This window comes from Diabrotica virgifera, chromosome 6 (genome assembly GCF_917563875.1).
Source record: "Diabrotica virgifera virgifera chromosome 6, PGI_DIABVI_V3a".
NCBI classification, from domain to species: domain Eukaryota; kingdom Metazoa; phylum Arthropoda; class Insecta; order Coleoptera; family Chrysomelidae; genus Diabrotica; species Diabrotica virgifera.
In genome coordinates, this window is record NC_065448.1 from 203,074,596 (window position 1) to 203,094,128 (window position 19,533).

General features: G+C 34.3%; 1 protein-coding gene across 1 annotated transcript in view; it reads left to right on the forward strand.

The window, feature by feature from the left end:
* The window catches only part of LOC114332221 (frizzled-4-like), a 266,152-nt gene that overhangs the window by 22,893 nt on the left and 223,726 nt on the right, over nucleotides 1–19,533 (forward strand). The window contains exon 2 of the mRNA XM_028281981.2: nucleotides 13,483–13,751. Coding sequence (XP_028137782.2) covers nucleotides 13,483–13,751 — 269 coding nt within the window. The remainder of the gene's footprint in view (nucleotides 1–13,482; nucleotides 13,752–19,533) is intronic.

The window sequence follows — 19,533 nt, forward strand, 5'->3', positions numbered from 1 at the left end:
GATAAAACAAACGACCAATTTAATTTAACTACCTACAGAAAAAACTGCTATAAATGTCCTTTTGTTTTCCATGTAAATATTTCTTTGTTGAATGCCTCGTAGACAATATATCGTTACTAAATATTTGGGTATTTGGTTACACGGTATAGCCGGCACGGCATTATCTGTTATTAATCTGTCTCGTTATCGTAATCACACTCAGCAGAAAAATATACATAATAGTCTTATTATTCTATAATATCCATATAATTTGTGGTGTTTAAATTCCTAGAAAACTAATTAAGGAAAAAGTGAACTACTTATTAGGTATATTGTTTATCAGCATATGACATATTTTTAAACAGTTTCGATACATTAATTTATGAATAGAGGGCGGCTATTCTTAAAAACTGGACAATTAATTTCAGAGCGAAGAATGTATGTTTGTTTATGGTATTGTTCGTAAGGCACATAAGTCCAATTTTACAATTTTTTTTTCTTCTCATAGAGTACCTAATACCTAAGAATATACCCGAACTATTATACTTCATAAAACGACCCTAAGTTCTAACTGCAAGACGCAAGAGTCTTGCAGGCTTAGTCTTGTTCTTGCTCAAATCTTGCACGGTAAGTCTTGGTCTTGCTCAAATTAGGCGGTCTTGCTCTTGGTCTTGGTCTTGCGAAAACGCAAGAACAAGACCAAGACTGCAAGACCAACACTGATTTTGGGCAACACTAAGTTCAATACGCACGTAAAAATTTACCAATGAGGACGCGGCTTTAGGGGGACCTAATGTGGCACCAAAAGAAGATAATACATACATAAAATAGGCAAATTAGATGGCTGCGAGAACTTTAGAAAGCTTATAGTGAAGTAAAAAACTTCTTCTTCTTCTTTTTGTATAGACATGACTCTGTCGGTTTTTTCAATGTGCCTCTAGTAAGTTGTCGTTCCATCGTTTTCGTGGTCTTCCCACTGATCGTCTTCCTATTGGGGAACAGTCTCTCGCTGTCCTGACTACCCTATTTGTTGTCATTCGCCTTATGTGGTCATTCCATTCTATTCTTCTGTTTCTTACCCAGTTATTAATGTTATCCACCTTGCATCTCCGTCGTATATCTGTACTTCTAGCTCTGTCCCATCGCCTTACCATCGATTTGGCTCCCATGCCAAAAGCCTTACCATCGATTTTTGGAAGCGTTTTCATCTCCGCTGTTTCGAGCAATCTTTTTGTCCTCTCTGTGTCGGGTCGTGTTTCTGCCGCGTATGTCATTATTGGTCTGATGACTGTTTTGTAAATTCTGCCTTTCATTTCTTTTCCGATATTTTTATTTCTCCATATTGTGTCATTCAGGCAACCTGCGGCTCTCTTTGCTCTATTCACTTGATCTTCCACTTCTGTTTCGAGCCTTCCGTAGCTAGATAGTGTGATGCCTAGATATTTAAACTCCATCACTTCTTGTTCTATTATCTGACCTTCCAGCTCAAATTTACATCTTATTGGATCTGCTGTTATAACCAACCAAGTAAAAAACTTTTAGGGGTAAAATGAATTTTAAATATTTTGCAGATTATTCGTTTATCATTTCACGAGTACCTACCTACCTATATACATTGTTTTAGTGTATGCGCAGTATATTATTACTATACTAAAATTATAAAATCACGGAGGTAAATCGTATTTTATGTCACAGCATAAAACAATCAAACCGTTAAATGCTTAATGAAAGTACAATGTGACTCACAGAAGATAAAAGATTCAACGTACCTGGTTACCACCTGTTAGCATTCTCAAGTGCTCACCGAGAAAACTGCCTCTTTGTTTTATTTGAAACTGGAAATTTTAAAATGGCCTGACAACTATTTGTCTTAGATATTAGCACATAGCTATATATAGACCAGTTTCCACTTTAAGTTATCAAAGGTAATAAAAGAGTGAAACAACGGATCGTTATTTATCAAACTGTCGACTACTTGAGCTGTGCACTTATATCCAGTAGGGAAATTAATGATAATATTGAACTGTTTGTTTTTACTCGAGCTCTATTATGTCCCTTCTTACGACCATCAAGAATATATTAAACTTATGACGGTAGTTACTTAATTAAAAAATGATCAGGTCTATGTTTACTTCATATTGACATGTTGGACTAATTTGTAATTATGAAGCCTATACACATACAGGGTAGCGAAAAAGTCTGGCAACACGGTAATTTCTCGGAAACCACTGGAACGATTTTTATAGATTTTGGTGGATAAAGGTATTCTAATACGACCAATATTATACTGGTAATTACATTGTTGTCAAATCTTCCGTTTTTCTGGAAATCTAATGAACTTTCTTATTTTAAATGGAACACCCTGTATATTTTTTGCGTTTTTAAGTCCTTAAGAAATACTGATTATTTTTCATGTTATATTTACTATACCTAAATGCCATAATTTCGGAGATATTGCTACATAAAAAAAATTTTAAACAAATTATAAAAATCAATTTTTTTCCGCCCGTGTAGGCATTATTTTAGGTTCTTTGGATCATTGGGAACAAAAAAGATATTTTTTAATTTTTCTCTAAAGTTAGTCGTTTCCGAGTTATAAGCAATTTAAACCTGAAAAAATAACGAAAAATGACCATTTTCAAGGTTCAAAAACACAAGTATAAAAATATTTTTTGAAATTACGAAGTACCTAAATTCAAACTCATACCTTCTTTTGAATCGGAATCCAAATCTGCAATAAAAATGGGGACTCCTATTAAAGATTTTAAAGTAACCCCGCACTCCACCTCCGTGGGGGATCGTGTTTGGTGTCAATCGATAGATTTTTCAAAAATACCGAATACGTGTATTTTTCAGTTTTTAGACCTGTTGTTCATTTCGCGAAATATCGCGGGGTTCCTATTAAAATTTTAAATTTACCCCCCATCCCGCTCCGTGATGGTCGTGTTTGGTATCATTCGATAGATTTTTAAAAAATATTGAACAATTACTCTGCCGTTCATTTCGCGAAATATTCGCTTTTTTGTGAAACTTTGGTGAGCACCCATTCCCTTATGCCCCGCTCAAATCGTCAGATTTTTGAAATATACACTGTTCTGCATGTACTTAACTTACCTTATCTTAATCTGTCGATTTCAAGGATAGATTTTTTTTGGGACCCTCCTTAACGAACTCCCCTGTATTAAGATCCAATATATGGTAGGGGTACATTTACAGGGTACAAGGTTTCTCCCCATGTGATTTTCTGACGTGCTCGAGTAACTGCAAAAATCCCCGCTTGGGCTCCCCTACCACAAATGTTAGTTTATTAATAAGCCAGTCAAGAAATGAAAAAATGAATGAGTGTGTACTTTGTACGCACCTAAGAAGTTATACTTCTATTATATATGATTTCAGCGAAATAAGATACTTTTAACAGTTTATTTTTACTTTATTAAATATTAAACTGATTTTAATAGTTACTTACCACTTTCCAAATATCCAAAAATTAAAAAAAGCAGCAATTGTCCGCATTTGAACCCGGGACCTCTCGATCCGTAGTCGAATGCTGTACCAACGAGGCTACGAAGGCATTGCTTTGACGGTTTCGCGGACATTATGACAATCCACGGTAACAAATAATCGAAGTGAAGTATTTAAAAAGAAATGTTTTAATGATACGTATTACCTTACTCCCGAGGAAGACAAATCCAAAGACACAAAAATTATAATAAATATATTTACTAAAAACACTAATATATTTTTTCCACACCTTTTTTGGACGGATACATGTAACTTAAAAGATTTATCAACGAACAACATACTGTCTCTGTGCGCATGCGCACAGAATAATAAAAATTCACTCCCTATCGCGCCTAGAGAAGTATAACTTCAAAAATGATCGATTTCACGGGAAAATTTATTACAGATATTAAATCATAGGGAGGACATCAACATCAGTGGTGCTACAGTCCTAGTTGAGCTTTGAGCCTCGATTTCCCAGTTTATTTCACCAATCGCTTCTGTTTATTGCCAACCATTGCCAGTTTGCTGCGTCCATCTTCCTCGCGTCCTTGTCTACACCGTCTCTACATTTCAGTCTTCATCTATTTGCATTACTATTTCCTACGGACATGTAGGAACTCTTCATTTTTTAGCATCGCATAAAATTATTAGACCCTCCGAAATATAACAAACTGATCACCAGCCATCTTTGGAGACCCGTAAATTCAACAACAAAGGGCCTAGCCGGGTAAGATGATGAAAACTGCCCCCAACTCGATTCGAATTCCATATAGGTCACCGTTTAGCATATATAGTTAAACTCACTTTCTGAAATTTTTAGCCCTCTAGGTGGTCATGTGACCCACCTAGAGCCTAATTGAGGAGCTTTTTTGCAAAACTGCATAAATCCACTTTTCAAAAACTTTCAGGAGACGTAAAAACGTGCTGCAGCTGCTGTACTAATACTTTCGAAATTTCTGAGACCGTAATCAATTGAGGATAGTTAGAGAAATAAAACGTTAATTATCATTATTTTTATTGATTTGCGTTAACAAAATATAGCCATGTGTCTGTTGGAGATATCGCGTTTTGTAAAAAATATGGGCACAGCGTGGCATGGCGTGGCTACGCTACACACTGTCAGTGCGACCACTGAATAGTTTTAGAACTAACGAATATTATATTTTGTTTCACAAATCAACATCTAATTCTAGAGGATACTTTTAAAACCAAACAAAAATAGTAGACGGATAGTTCTGCAGACCGGAGGATTTATGCAGTTTTGTAACACAAAAACTAATTTTAATGGTTAGCTAAAGAAGGAGATGTTAAGTTTTGCATAAAAAAAGAGTGGACATGGGGTAAAGGTTTTTGAGTGGATTAATTAAGTTTTGTGGAAGAAACGTGATTGTTAGGTTCATTTTAAATGGAAAATATTAACTTTTAACACATGAGACTTATACACAAGATCTAGGGCAGGCCAAACTCTCGAAATTCAACAAAATATGTATTTTAGCCGGAAATGGATTTATGCAGTTTTGTAAAAAAGCTCCTCAATTAGGGTTTTTATGTTTTTATTTTTTATTCCAGCCGCATCGAGAACTAGCGAAAAACTTTAAATAAAAAAGTTGTAAGATTTAAAAGGTTCTGTCCGAAATTTTTTTTTTAATTTTTGGCGGGAAATTTAAATTGTAGAACAATTTTAAAATTTCAAATGAGTATAAAAAAATAACTAAGACATTCGTTTTCACGAAAAAAATATATAACGTGTATTTTTGCATAATGTTTCACCCTGAATTTTTTCAAATTTTTAAAATTGGTGAAACGCACCTAATAAAAAACCGCATTTTTTCGGTTTGTTTTTCGTTTTTTGATACAATTTTATACATATTTTTCAAAAAGTTAACACCGTTACTATGTAGAATAGGTAAAAAACTGAAAAATAATTGGGGTTTGCTTAATAAAAATTTTTTGTAATGCCATCCATTTTCAAGATACAGGGTGTTGAAGAAAACAAAATTTTACACATTTTTTACGATTTTGCCGAAACTGCTGGCATCATTGTAATAAAATTTGGCGGGTTTTAAAAGGTGAGTTATTGTTCATGTTGTGACATACAATTAAGGATTTGATATTCATTACAGCCAAAAATAAAAAAAAATTCGGACAGAACTTTTTAAAGCTTACAACTTTTTTATTTACAGTTTTTCGCTAGTTTTCGATGCGGCTGAGATAAAAAATAAAAACGTAAAAACCCTAATTAGGCTCTAGGTGGGTCACATGACCACTTAGGGGGCTACAATTTTAGAAAGTGAGTTTCACTATATATGCTAAACGGTGACCTATATGGAATTCAAATCGAATTTCCCTTTCTTTAAAATTTAACTGATATATTTACATAAATATATTGGGTGTCTCACGGTGAGTGGTCTATTAGACGTCTGCCAATCTAAACGGATTTGAGATCTGAAAATTCAGCTACATAGTGAGCTTTTTAATTAAAATATTATTGTGAGCATGTGGTATTTCGTTATTTAATTTCTTCTTCTTTTAATAGGACTATGTCCTGTTTCTTCTGTTACAGTCTCTGCTGAGATCCGGAGCTCCAACTCTCGTACCATCGTTTTTTGGGTCTTTCCCATACGTTCAGGGTTCATCCGATCTACGTGGTCTCTCCACATGCGTCGTCGTGCTCTTGTCCATCTCACTACGTCTTGAACGCCTAGCTCTCCCAATGTATCTTCGTTTCGTATTCTTTCTCCGAGTGTGATACCTCTTAAGGATCTTAGGGTTTTCATCTCTGTTGTTCTCATTATTTGTTTGGTCTTTGTTGTCTCGGCCCTTGTCTCAGCTGCTTATGTCAGTCCGGGTCTAACACATGTCTTATTATTATTATTGTTATTTAATTTGCATTTCCCAATATCTCATTACATTCTAGGAATACTTTGTTGAGCATACATTCGATGTATACAAGTGTTATCGTTTTAGCGTTATTTTACTTTTTTGAAAATAATAGACGATTTTGGTAAATAGGGCACATTTTTTTTATTACATAATAATGTTCAGTTTTGTTTAAAAATTAGATTTCCAAAATTTCACGCTTCAAAAACTCATAATAACTTAGAAGTACAAATTTAAAATCTTCTGTGTATTTAAACCATTTCAAACGACCCGTGACGTCACATCATTATATTTTATTTATGTTTATGGTTATATTTATATTTTAATGACATTTATCGTATGTCTTTATAATAATATATACCAGTTTATAGAGATTGGAGTTTGATACAGTTTTTGAAGGAAAGGAGAGTATAGGAGAGAATAGGATAACAATATAATATTGCCACTATACTTAATATAAAGTATGTACTAAGTTTATGTTAAATACTTATTGTGAGAATAATATTCAGAATAAAATTATTAGTAAGTATAATAGGAGTATAATATACATATTATGTACTTACTTTTATCTGTTTTAACTTTCCGAACTTCTGCAACGGAAAAATTTTCACCCTTTTGAAAATATATGTGGCTACCATACACATATTTACTATAGGTAAGTTATTAGAATGGCCTTTAGAAAAATCCTCTTCGGTCATTTTAAAAAAATTGTTTTAAGTAATAAAAACACTCAACTATTAATTAAAAATTGTCTTAACAAAAACACTTAAATATTAGTTCGAAATTGTCTTAACAAAAACACTCAAATATTAGTCAGAAATAGCAACTATCAAAATATTTATAAAACGGATTGTGAAAACGAATGCCAAACGAATGGGTTAATGGCAAGGACAACCAATACTACAATACAGTGGCGGTTCTAGCCTGGGGCAGGGGGCAGCCGCCCTCCCCTCAGTTTTAACAGGACTTTTGTACTATAATCTTCGTTAAAAAGGCACTTTATCTTGTTTATTCACCGGTTGTGCTCCCTTGCCCCCCAGTTTTTTTGGTCTAGAACCTCCACTGCTGCAATGATATGACGTCACGAAAATTGAGGCCGCGTTTTGGGCTGGCTGGTATAATTTGAATTTTTAATCGTCTTTAGGGGCCAAAAGAAAGACAAAAAAAATTTTTTCTTTGATATAATATGTTTTAAATTATGTTCTGTTGTGATTTATAGGATTTTTTTCGAAATTAAAATTTTATGCAAGTTCCCTATTCTGTAACACATAGAAAACTAAAAGCTTGAGTATGATGATACCACTGCATAGAAGACGAAGGAAAGTTAATTTTCTACACGCGCAAAGCTCTGTTTCCTGGCTTAGAAACGCTGAAAATCTACTTGATGAAACACCGTCATGTTAAAACAACAAAAAATTAAAAGATCTTAAAAACTTAAAACTGAATTGTAAAATTTTTCGCTATATGAAAGTGTATAATAAAAGTATATTTTTTATGATCTTTACCTTCCACTGACTGCATGTAGACTAGGGATCAGTTTGCAAATATATCCTGGTCTATTTTAAAATCCTGGTTTTATTGCGTGTCCTATTTACGAGTGCATTATAAGATTTATGCCTTAGATTAGATTAACGAAACGGGATTTATGCTAATTGGGGATGAGTTTACGTGTATCAATTTCCTTTATATTAGTACCTATATCCAATCCTTTAAAACGATTAAGAGATTAAAGAAATATAAATTTTCTATTTATATTTTTTATGTTTTACGTACTGTTAATCATCAACATCGGCCGCATAAGAATGTCTTTTCTATTATTCATATCATACCTACATTATATTTTGTAGTCTGATGTACCTAGTATTTAACACGTTGATGGACAGAACGTCTATAGACGTTAAATTCCATTGATGTAATGTGGCACAACGTCTATAGACGACATTTTTAAAATAACGAACTCTGACACAAAATCGATGTCAAAAAGTGTCACATTACATCTATAGATGCATTATGAAATGTAACACGACGTCCATGGTCGTCGTCCACATGTTTAGAAAAAAATATTAAAAAAATGTGTTTCCATAAACGATAAGCGCTAAAAGAAATTCAGCAATTACCCTATTCTATTTTGCAAAACACAATAGTGCCACAACACTTGCGTATGCATACATTTGCCGTCAACGTGTTAAAAAGTTACTTTTTTCATTCCCTCTATGTGTATCACCATAATTATGACATTCTTTTATAACCGGTGTTCGTAATTTATTCTAATAATCTATCATACATTTATCCTTTATCGACGCTTATCTAAAATAAATTCATAAACAGCCTTAGGCCAATAAATACTGGCTTTAAAGCTAACAAAAGAAAAAAAAATCATCAGGTTACCTGTTTCTCAAATGAAATTATAGCTTTCAAATAGGGCGAATTCACTTTCAAGGCAAATGATTATTATGTGTCTAGCATTTTTAGAAAATAGATTCTCCTTTGTGGGTGGTACAACTCGTTATGAAATTATCCAGGTCTTTAACACTGAGAGTTCTATAGAGAAAGGAGAAAGTATTTTTATATTTAAATACTATTTATATGGGTGCTCTACCTAAATATTGCTGAATAGGAATATTAAATTAAAGGAAAAATAAATATATGGAAATCAGCATTAAATCGTGTATGGTCAGACTGTATGGAACGACAATAAAGGAAAAATTAGAAATGGATATAAAGGAGAAAATCGAAGAAGACCAGGCAGTGTTCACAGCGGGGAAAAGCATGCTTAGATCACATTTACACGGTCGAACAATAGAAAAATAGAAAAAATAAGAATGGCCAAAAATAGATCCGTCCACCTGGATTTTGTAGATGTTAAGAAGGTCTATGACTAGATACCTAGAACCAAGTTATGAGGAGCAATGGAAGACATCGAAGCTCTACGAATATTAATAAAAGCAGTAAAAGCACACTACAAGAACAACAAAGTAGCTATCAAAACGGGCAATAGAATATGCAGTCCATTTAAGACGACAAAGGGACTACTACAGAGCTGGTCCACATCCTCTACCCTGTTCAAAATAATCGTGTGGAGAAAACCCTGAAATTATTGAAAATAAAGTGCGAAGGGATGGTTATGTGAAAGGAGAAAAAAAGGGCAACAGAGATGGAACTCCTTAGGTGCAGCTAGCTGCAGAGTAATAAGAAGAGATAGACTAAATAACATATGAGATTAAGAAAAGAATGGGAATGAACTCAGATAGAATAGACTGCATAGAACATAGATATTAACCTGGAAAGGAGAAATCTACAAGAGGGTACTGGCAAAACAGAAAGAACTGGAGAGAACGGTTGAGTGAAGTAATACAGTGAAAACTGTGGAAATGTTTATACTAAAATCACAATAAAGATGCACTACAAATAAACAAACCAAGACACGTTGAATTTTACAAGGAGCACTCCCAAATCATAATTTACAATGTAGGTATATACATTTACAATGTACTTGTATACATTGTAAATCCCAAATCATGATTTACAAAGTTTATACATTGTAAATCGTGATTCGGGAGTGCTCTTCGTTTCGCGTGGTTTGTTTATTTCTAGTGCGTCTTTATTTGATTTTAGTATCTTCTTTAAGTGTCATCTCCGCAACGGAGGTCGGCAATCATCATAGTTATTCGAATTTTAGAGACGGCTGCTCTGAAAAGTTAATTTGATGTACATCCGTACCATATTTCAAACCTGTATGATCAACTTGATACCAGGGAAGGCGAAACGAAGATATATAAAATAGCCAAACAGAGAGCAAGGAAAGCAAAAGATTTTAATCAGATTAGATGTATCCGAGATGAAAATAATAAAATACTAGTTCACGAAAGGGAAGTCAAAAAGAGATGGAGAAAGTACTTTGACAGCTTATTAAATGAAGAATTTGACAGACAGCCTGTAGAGTCAACGGAGACAGTAGCAGCAATGGTCACCAAAATAACCAACGAGGAAGTGGCTCAAGCGCTTCAAAAAATAAAGAAAGGAAAAGCGGTAGGACCAGATGATATTCCTGGGGAAGTATGGAGAGCATTGGGAGAGACAGGAACAAGGTGGCTAGCAGGTCTATTTAATAGAATTATGGAAGTCGGACAAATGCCAGACGAATGGAGAAGCAGTATACTGGTACCTGTTTACAAAAACAAGGGAGATATACAACAATGTACAAACTACAGGGCTATAAAACTGCTTAGCCACACCATGAAAATATGGGAAAGAGTAATTGACAGACGGATACGTGAAGAGACCGAAATATCCGAGAATCAATTTGGCTTTATGCAGGGTAGATCAACAACAGATGCAATTTTCATTATAAGGCAGTTGATGGAAAAATACAGGAGTAAAGAAACAAACGCTCATATGGTATTCATTGATCTTGAGAAAGCATATGATAGAGTTCCTCGAGAGATCCTGTGGTGGGCACTCAATAAGAAAGGAGTCCCTGGTGAATATGTAAAGATTGTGAGGGATATGTATGAGGGAGTAACGACTAGTGTTAGGACAGGTGTGGGAGAGACTGATAAATTTCATGTGAAAGTAGGATTGCACCAAGGCTCTGTGCTTAGTCCGTATTTATTCTCATTAGTTTTGGACCAGATAACAGCGAAACTACAGGGTAACATTCCATGGTGCTTAATGTATGCTGATGATGTCGTGTTAGTAGGAAATAGTGAAAGAGACTTAGAACAAAAACTGGAACAGTGGAGACAAGCTCTGGAGGAAAAAGGTTTAAAACTTAGTAGGACAAAAACAGAGTATTTGGAATGTTCATTTAAAGATGGAGCTACTACAAATAAAATGGTATCTTTGGATGGTGAAATGATTGTGAAAAGCAATAGTTTTAAGTACCTAGGATCGGTATTACAGAGTAATGGAGAAATAGATGGAGATGCATGCAGTAGAATTAGGGCTGGATGGATGAAGTGGAAAGAAGCGAGTGGTGTGTTGTGTGACAGAAAAATTCCAATGAAGCTGAAGGGAAAATTCTATAAAACAGCCATAAGACCGGCTATGATGTACGGAACTGAATGTTGGGCAGTGAAAAAGAAAGAGGAACAACGAATGCATGTGGCGGAAATGAGAATGCTTAGATGGATGAGTGGAGTGACAAAGAAGGATAAAATTAGAAATGAGTATATTAGGGGAAGTCTAGGTGTGGCACCAATTGATGCCAAAATGAGAGAGTATAGGTTAAGATGGTTCGGTCATGTTCAACGTCGAGACGTTAATCACCCAATACGAAGAATAGCTGAAGTGCAGATTCCTGGAAGGAGTAGGAGAGGAAGACCAAAGAAGACCTGGGGGGAGGCGATAAGGCAGGACATGTTGGTAAAGGGGATTAGCATTGATATGACCCAAGACAGAATTGTGTGGAGAAATGCAATTAGGGAAGCCGACCCCGCATAGGGATAAGGCAAAGAGAATGATGATCCGTACCATTCTCTCAGGTTGTGCATCCACGATATTCTGCGTCTCCGTATGCTTCTTTTTCCTTAAATATTTCCCTGCATAATCAAATGGAGTAGGTTGTATCTCTCTCCACGTGTAATAATATGTTCGAGATATTCCAATTTTCTTGTTTTGATGGTATTCAAGATTTCCATTTCTTTATTCATCTTTCTCAGAACCTCTTTGTTTGTGACGTGTTTTGCCCACGATATTTTCAGAATTCTTACTGTACACCCACAGCTCGAATAATTCTAGTTCTTTCTAGTTTTGAAATTTCACTTGAATAGATAGGCTGGCTCGTTTTCGCTTCAGAGGTGTGCACGCTAGCTTTGCTGAGGATACTGAGGAAGCCTGTAAGGCAGAAACAGCTGTCCAGGGATTGTGCATCCCTCTGAATCGAAAGCAAGCAAAAACCGTCTTTTACTTTTCTATCTTTACTCAGATTTGAGTATGTACAGTAAAACCTCCGTTAACCGAAATACTTGGGGAAAGGCCGTTTCGGATAACAAGAATTTCGGTTAAAAATAACATTCTTTTTGGATTTTTCTTGTATCAAATTACATAGTATTCTTGGTCAAAGTCGGTACTAAAAAATACTATGAGGTGATTTCGTAACGTGTTGTATATTTAATTGCGTTCTTTAATTGTATGAAAGCAATATTGACGATGTTGACAAATTAACATCGATTTTGCGATAAAAATTTACTTTTTATTGGCGAAATCAGCTGTTTCGATTAAACGATGTTTCAGTTAAAAAGGTTTCGGTTAACAGAGGTTTTACTGTATTAGGAAGTTTCTTTCTGTCCTTTTCCTAGGTCCTAGACGAATGAAAACGGAATGTGACTGCTATAGTAGAGTCCTTTTTGTTTTCTATATTCGTCTGCTGGTGTCTTATAAATTGTAAAAGCCGCAGATTAAGGATGTACCAGAAAGAATTTCCAACAAGAAAAGTTTCAGATTTAAATAACTATTTACCATTTTAATTTTTATTATAATGGTGGATTATGTATCTGAGACTTTTCAATTCATCTAGTTTTTCATTGATGCAGCATTCAAGGTCCAAGCTTCCATTCCATAAAACAAAGTCGAGAAAACGTAGCACCTAGCCAACCTAACTTTTAGCTCCAACTTCAAATCTCTTGAGCAGAGCACTTTTCTCATCTTGTTAAAATTTACTCTAGCCTTTTCTATTCTGATTTTGGCTTCCTGTAAGTAATCCCCTGTGGAGTTGATCATTGTTCCAAGGTATGCATATTGGTCGACTCGTTCGATATTGGATCCGTTTAGGAAGAGATTTTCGTTATTTTTTTGAGTTTTCGATATTCTCATAAACTTTGTCTTCTTGACGTTCATTGTTAGCCGGTGTTCTTGTCCAAACTCCGCTATTCTGGTCACCAGCCTTTGAAGATCCCAATATTTTCAGCTAAGACGACAGTGTCATCCGCATATCTAATGTTGTTAATGGGAACTCCATTTACCTTTATTCCAGCTGTTTCACGCTCAAGAGCTTTTAGTATAGTTTTATTTAGTATAGCAGTAGATTTTAGTATAGTATATAGTATATAATATAGGAAAAAATTTATGAAGATGGAAGCTTTGCCTTTATTTAAATTAATTCAAATATTTTCGTTTCAGGTGTGGGTGACTGTATGGGGTTTCATTTGCCTTATAATAAGCTTGGGAGCAGCAATGACTTTAACCATTGGTGGCGGTCGGGTAAAGGCAAGACCCCTTCTTAGCTTAGCTCTCTGCTACGTTTTGCTAAGCACAGGCTGGGCTCTAAGAATGTTTTCTGGAAGAATAACGATGTCTTGTCCAAAATCGCCTGAAGATGGTTTGTCGAACATTAATTGCGCTTTCATCTTCCTGCTTTTGTACTACTTCGGAATGGCAGCAAATGCTTGGTGAGTAAATATTATTTTATTTAAGAAAATCTGTAGGTACTTCTATTTTTTACTACCGTTATGCAATACCAATTTCGTTAACTATAGATTCGATTTCGATATACAAAGATGTGAGACTTTAAGCGCCGGACTCCACTTGCGATTTGGTAGTCGCGCGATTGTTTTGTCGCGAAGATTGAATACATTGTTTCAAATACAAGTCAATCCACGATTATTTAGTCGCAAATGGATTGACTTGGATTTGAAACAATGTGTTCAATTATTGCGACAAAACAATCGCGCGACTACAAATCGCAAGTGGAGTCCGGCGCTAAGTTATGAGTTCCTGTCAACTAAATTTCCAGTCAGGTTGAGAGATATACAAAAAGGTGTATCGATATTATCATGAAAATGAAAACAAAATATACGCATAAACATCTTTTTATTTGTTACGTGGCGCAAAATTTTGGACCAATGCTTTTTAAGTGCATTCATTTTTTCCTAATCCTGAGAAAACTAATAAATATTTTTGAAAAATTTAAACGCAGAATGTAAGATTACATTATTATCGAGGGCAAAAAGCCTCTTAGAATAAACAAAAGGTTTTTTTGAATGAAATTTTCCAAATTTTCTCTTTTTTTACCCCTTAAACCTTTCAGAGATAACGTGGCATGATGGTACATAAAGTGTAACGTGCGGACTCACAGTCCGCACATCCAGAAAAGGTCCAAAAAACAAATATTTTCGGAAAAACGGTCTGAGAGCTTGTCAATTGTTTAAATATAAAGACAAAAAAAACATTTGCAAATAAATTTATTATAACTTGCACTTAAACTCATACTTCAAAAATAAAAGTGAACGGATATATCCTTTTCATATTTTGAGTCCTATAAATCACAAAAACAATACAAAACAATTATTTATAAGAAACTAAACAATGACTAAATAAAAAACAAATGTTTGAGCTGTGCAAAGTAGATACATGAATGAACGGAAATAAGTCAATATTCGCTGCTGTCTTCGGAGATTATAAGATTCTCTCCTCAATGTCTTCTTCCATGTCGGTATCGTGGTCCTGTACTTCTTCATAATCTCCTTAAAAACTAGCATCATCATCGTCAGGTTCAGCTTCTGGCTCAGAATCAGAGAGAAATTCCGCATGCAGCTTTTCAAGATATGCTAGTTGCTTTTCGAAACTCATCTTAAAAAATCTGTAACAAAAATAAGTTTATATCAATCAAATATACAGAAAACGTAATCAGTAGATCACTCCCAATTATAAATTACATAAATATTTTTATATTTACCCTAACAACAAAATATTTTAAAATTGAATCTTACGTGAAGATTTGTGACAACTTGTATAACGTGCGGACTCACGTTCTGCAAGTCAATATAGCAGAAGAACTAAACGCACTAAGATAATTCTCACAACAGTACTAAATAGAGTATCCCCTCACTTGAAGCTGGCGATCACGCCACGACCGAGATCGTAATTAATCGTCAGAAATCGACAAATATTTAGACAAGCGGAATCATAGTCCGTACGTTAACTCTGAAAGGTTAAAATAAACATTATAGAAGTTTTCAGGGAGTTTCTGTCCTCGGTAATAATGTAACCTTTCGTTCTGCGTTTAAATTTTTCAAAAATACTTATTAGTTTTCTCATGATTCGAAAAAAATGAATCTATTTAAAAAGCATTGGATCGAAATTTTGCGCCGACTCTCTTAATCAAAAATAAACATTCTTCTTATGATATAAATTCTTCAAACTTCAATTTTTATTAGTATCTACCATCCATCAGTGTTGCTGTTCATTGAACACGGTGATGTTTTTAAGGAATACAAAATATTCTAGCTCTGTTGGACAGTTCACCTTGTTGGACACTCCAGTTTGTTGTTATTTTAGTTATATTTCCCCTTAACTCAGTATTATGTGTTTATATCTGTGAAGTTTGCAGTTTATAAATCGGATTTTATGCAGTTGGATATTTACATATTGTTACCAACACAGTATTTGTTGGTGTACGACCCACTTTCACCCATTTCTTTTACGTTTTTGTAGTACTTACTATATTCAAAACTTTTGTCGAAATGCAAGCAAGTAAGCAATAGAATCTTAGACGCCCAATCTGTGAGACGTGCACACCCCTTAGAAAATGACATGTAGGTGTTACAATTCATCGGGGGAAGGTGGATTGATCCGAGTAGATCAGGAACCACTTCAGCTTGCCTCAATGTTCCAGACAATCCTCCACCCCTTATAGCACGCTGATGCTCTATGTATAGAGACTACTTGTTCTTCTAGTGAAGACTCCATTAATGAAGGTAGGCTATAACCATTGCAAATTCGTCTCTATCTAGTACTTTTCTTAAAAGCGTCTGTGTATTTAACCCGATCCAGTCGCTAATGTTTTTCAGTCAGAATATTTGTCGTCTACTTTGACCCCTTTTCCTTCGATTTTACCCTTCATAATAATGAGGTGCCCCAAATATGATGTCTGACTCCTTTTTTGAATGATGAATTCAGAGCGCCTGCTCATAAATATCATAAAGAGGAGAAAAACATAATACTTCGGCCATATAATTAGAGGGCCTAAATACCATCTACTTCGCCTTATAATACAAGGAAAAGTGGAGGAAAAGAGATGGATTGGTCGAAAGAAACTTTCATGGTTGCGTAATATTAGACAATGGTGTGGTTCCACGGTAGAAGAATTATTTCGCGCAGCAGCCGATAGAGAGAGGTTTCAGGAACTTGTAAACATTATGACGGCCAACGTCTGAATACGGACACGGCACCTGAAGAAGAAGACTCCTTTTTTAATGGTGGTCAAAAGTTCTGGGTCTCTTCCCATTCTGTGCAACACCTTTTCGTTCATAATATGATCGGTCAATTGTATTTTCAAAATTATACTAAACAAACACATCTCAAAAGCTTCCAGCTTTTTCATTAAGTCAACAACATAGAGGCTACAAATCGGCAAAATTCTTGTTGCATGGGAGTCCTGAGTAACAAACTATGTGGTTATTTTGTCATCTTATTATTTTTTTAAGCATTTAGCAATAGTCCTGTCGCCATGGGGGCTACAACGGCCTGCTTTATTCAGATGGACTTACCCAAGTTTTTTTTTATGTATTTTGACCCGTAGAACACGAATTTTTTGGGTAACAGTTGATCCGGATGTCGATAAGTTTGTTATAATCAAATAACTTGAGGAATTACATAATAGCGATTTTTCGTAAAACAAAACATTTTTTTGTATTTATTGGGTCATTCTAAGAAAAAAATGTTCTTACAAGTTTTTTCGTAGGATGCATAGTTTTCGAGATAAACGCGGTTGAACTTTAAAAAAATCGAAAAATGGCAATTTTTGAACCCGAATAACATTTGATTAAAAATAAAATAGCAATTCTGCTTACCGCATTTGAAAGTTCAAGTCAAATTATATCGCTTTTGGTTATTTGCATTGCTAAAAATTTATTTATTTTTTTTTTTATTGTAAAACAAAGCTATAAACACATAGTGTTTCCCGTCCCAATACATCCGTTTTAACAAATCCTACGTTGACTCGCTTGCATTTGTAGTTACTCTACCTACTCGTTCGATTTTAAATGAGAGATCATTGAAAACAACACTCAAGCACTATGTGTTTATAGCTTTGTTTAACAATAAAAAAATTAATTTTTAGCAATGCAAATAATCAAAACCGATATAATTTGACTTAAACTTTAAAGTGAGGTAATAGGGCAGTCAATGAGGGTATTTGGCTCCGATTTCTATCCTACTACATCGATTTACTTGATATTTTCACAGTAAGTAGGGAATAGCTCAAGAAACAAAGTCTACCGTATGCCAATCTGCGCTTTTATGTTGGGGGTGGTTCTCATCCCTTCTCGGGGGTGAAAAATTTTTTTGGTTAAAATAGCCACGGGAGATGCTAGGGAACCTAATTTTAAGTAAAAACGGTTCCATAATTATTTTTTAAAAACTCAATACTTTTTGAGTTATTCGTGGTTGAAAATTGGCCATTTTCATTGAAAAAATGACACCTTTTCGGACGGATTTTTGCGAATACCTTAAAAACTATGCATCTAACAAAAAAACTATATAAAATATTTCTGTAGGTTATAAAAAAACAAAGTAATTCGTTCCTTCATAAATCTTCTAGTTAAAATACAAAGAGGGATATGGTAGGTAAGAAGAGTTTGTTTTTTGCTGCATGCTCAAATCGGTGTATTCAACTCGAAATAACAGAGAAACTGTCGATTTTAGGTGTATAATGATACTAATAACTTTTGTAGTGCCTGAAAAGACCTCTAAAATGAGCAATACTAAATGTCGATTAATTCAAACTAAGCGAGATATTCTGCAAAAAAGTTGATGACGTTTATTTAACCCCTCATCCATCAGAATTTAAATACATCATTTTCCTTCTACAATACTTTTTACTATAGTGTTATTTCTATGTTTAAAAAGTTGGACTGGATTAAAATGAATGGCTTTTGAAAAAAAAATAAGATCAAATTATAGAGCGCATTTTTAATTTTTTTTTTAAAATCTTCCTTTTCCTCCATGTCACTCGAAAAAGATAAGAGATACGAAAGATACCACACAAAAATGTAGGGCTTTTTCAGATAAAAATTTATCTTTTATTTTTCATTACTGCATCTCTTGTCATTTTCAAGTTACATGGCGAAAACGAAGATTTTTAAGGAAATTTAAAAATGCGCTCTATAATTTGATCTTTTTTTTTTTCAAAAACCATTCATTTTAAACCCGTCCAACTTGTTGAACATAGAAATAATACTATAATAAAAGGTATTGTGGAAGGAAAACGATGCAGTTACATTTTGGTTATTTTGGTGGATGGGGGTGAAAATTACTTCTCATTTTTTCTTATAATACATTAGTTATCAAATTTGTTTGCAGCATATCTCGCTTAATTTTAATGTAGTGGACCTTTAATATAGCTCATTTTAAAGTTCTTTTCAAGCACTACAAAAGGTATTAGTAGCATTATATATCTAAAATCGACCGTTTCTCTGTTATTTCAAGTTGAATACACCAATTTGAGAATGTACCAAAAAACAAACTATTTTCACCTCCCATATCTCTTTTTGTATTATAACTAGAATATTTATGAAGGCAGGTATCTCTTTGTTGTTTAAAACCTACAAAAATGTTTAATATAGTTTTTTTAGTTAGATGCATAGTTTTTTTCGCAAAAAACCTTTCGAAAACGTTTATGTTTAAATGAAAATGGCCAATTTTCAAACACGAATATCTCAAAAAGTATTGGGTTTTCAATAAAAAATTATAGAACAGTTTTTGCTTAGAATTAGGTTCTCTAGCAAATTCCGTAGTAATTTTAACCAAAAAATTTTCCACCCCTAAGATGGGGGGGGACCACCCCCAAGATAAAGCACACATCGCCATAGGGTCGACTTTGAATTAGGAGATAAGTAGAGGCTAGGCCCAAAATTTCATTAAAATCCATGCAGTAGGATAAAATTCGGAGGTAATATCCTATTCTTGCTCCCATTCACTGGCTATAAGCAGAATTGCAATTTTATTATTTAATCAAAAGTTATTCGGGTTTAAAAATTGCAATTTTTCGATTTTTTGAAAGTTCAACCGCGTTTATCTCGAAAACTATGCATCCTACGAAAAAACTTGGTAGAACATTTTTTATTTAGAATGACCCAACAAATACAAAAAAATGTTTTGTTTTGCGAGAAATCGCTGTTATGTAATTCCTCAAGTTCTTTGTTTTTAACAATCTTATCGACATCCCGATCA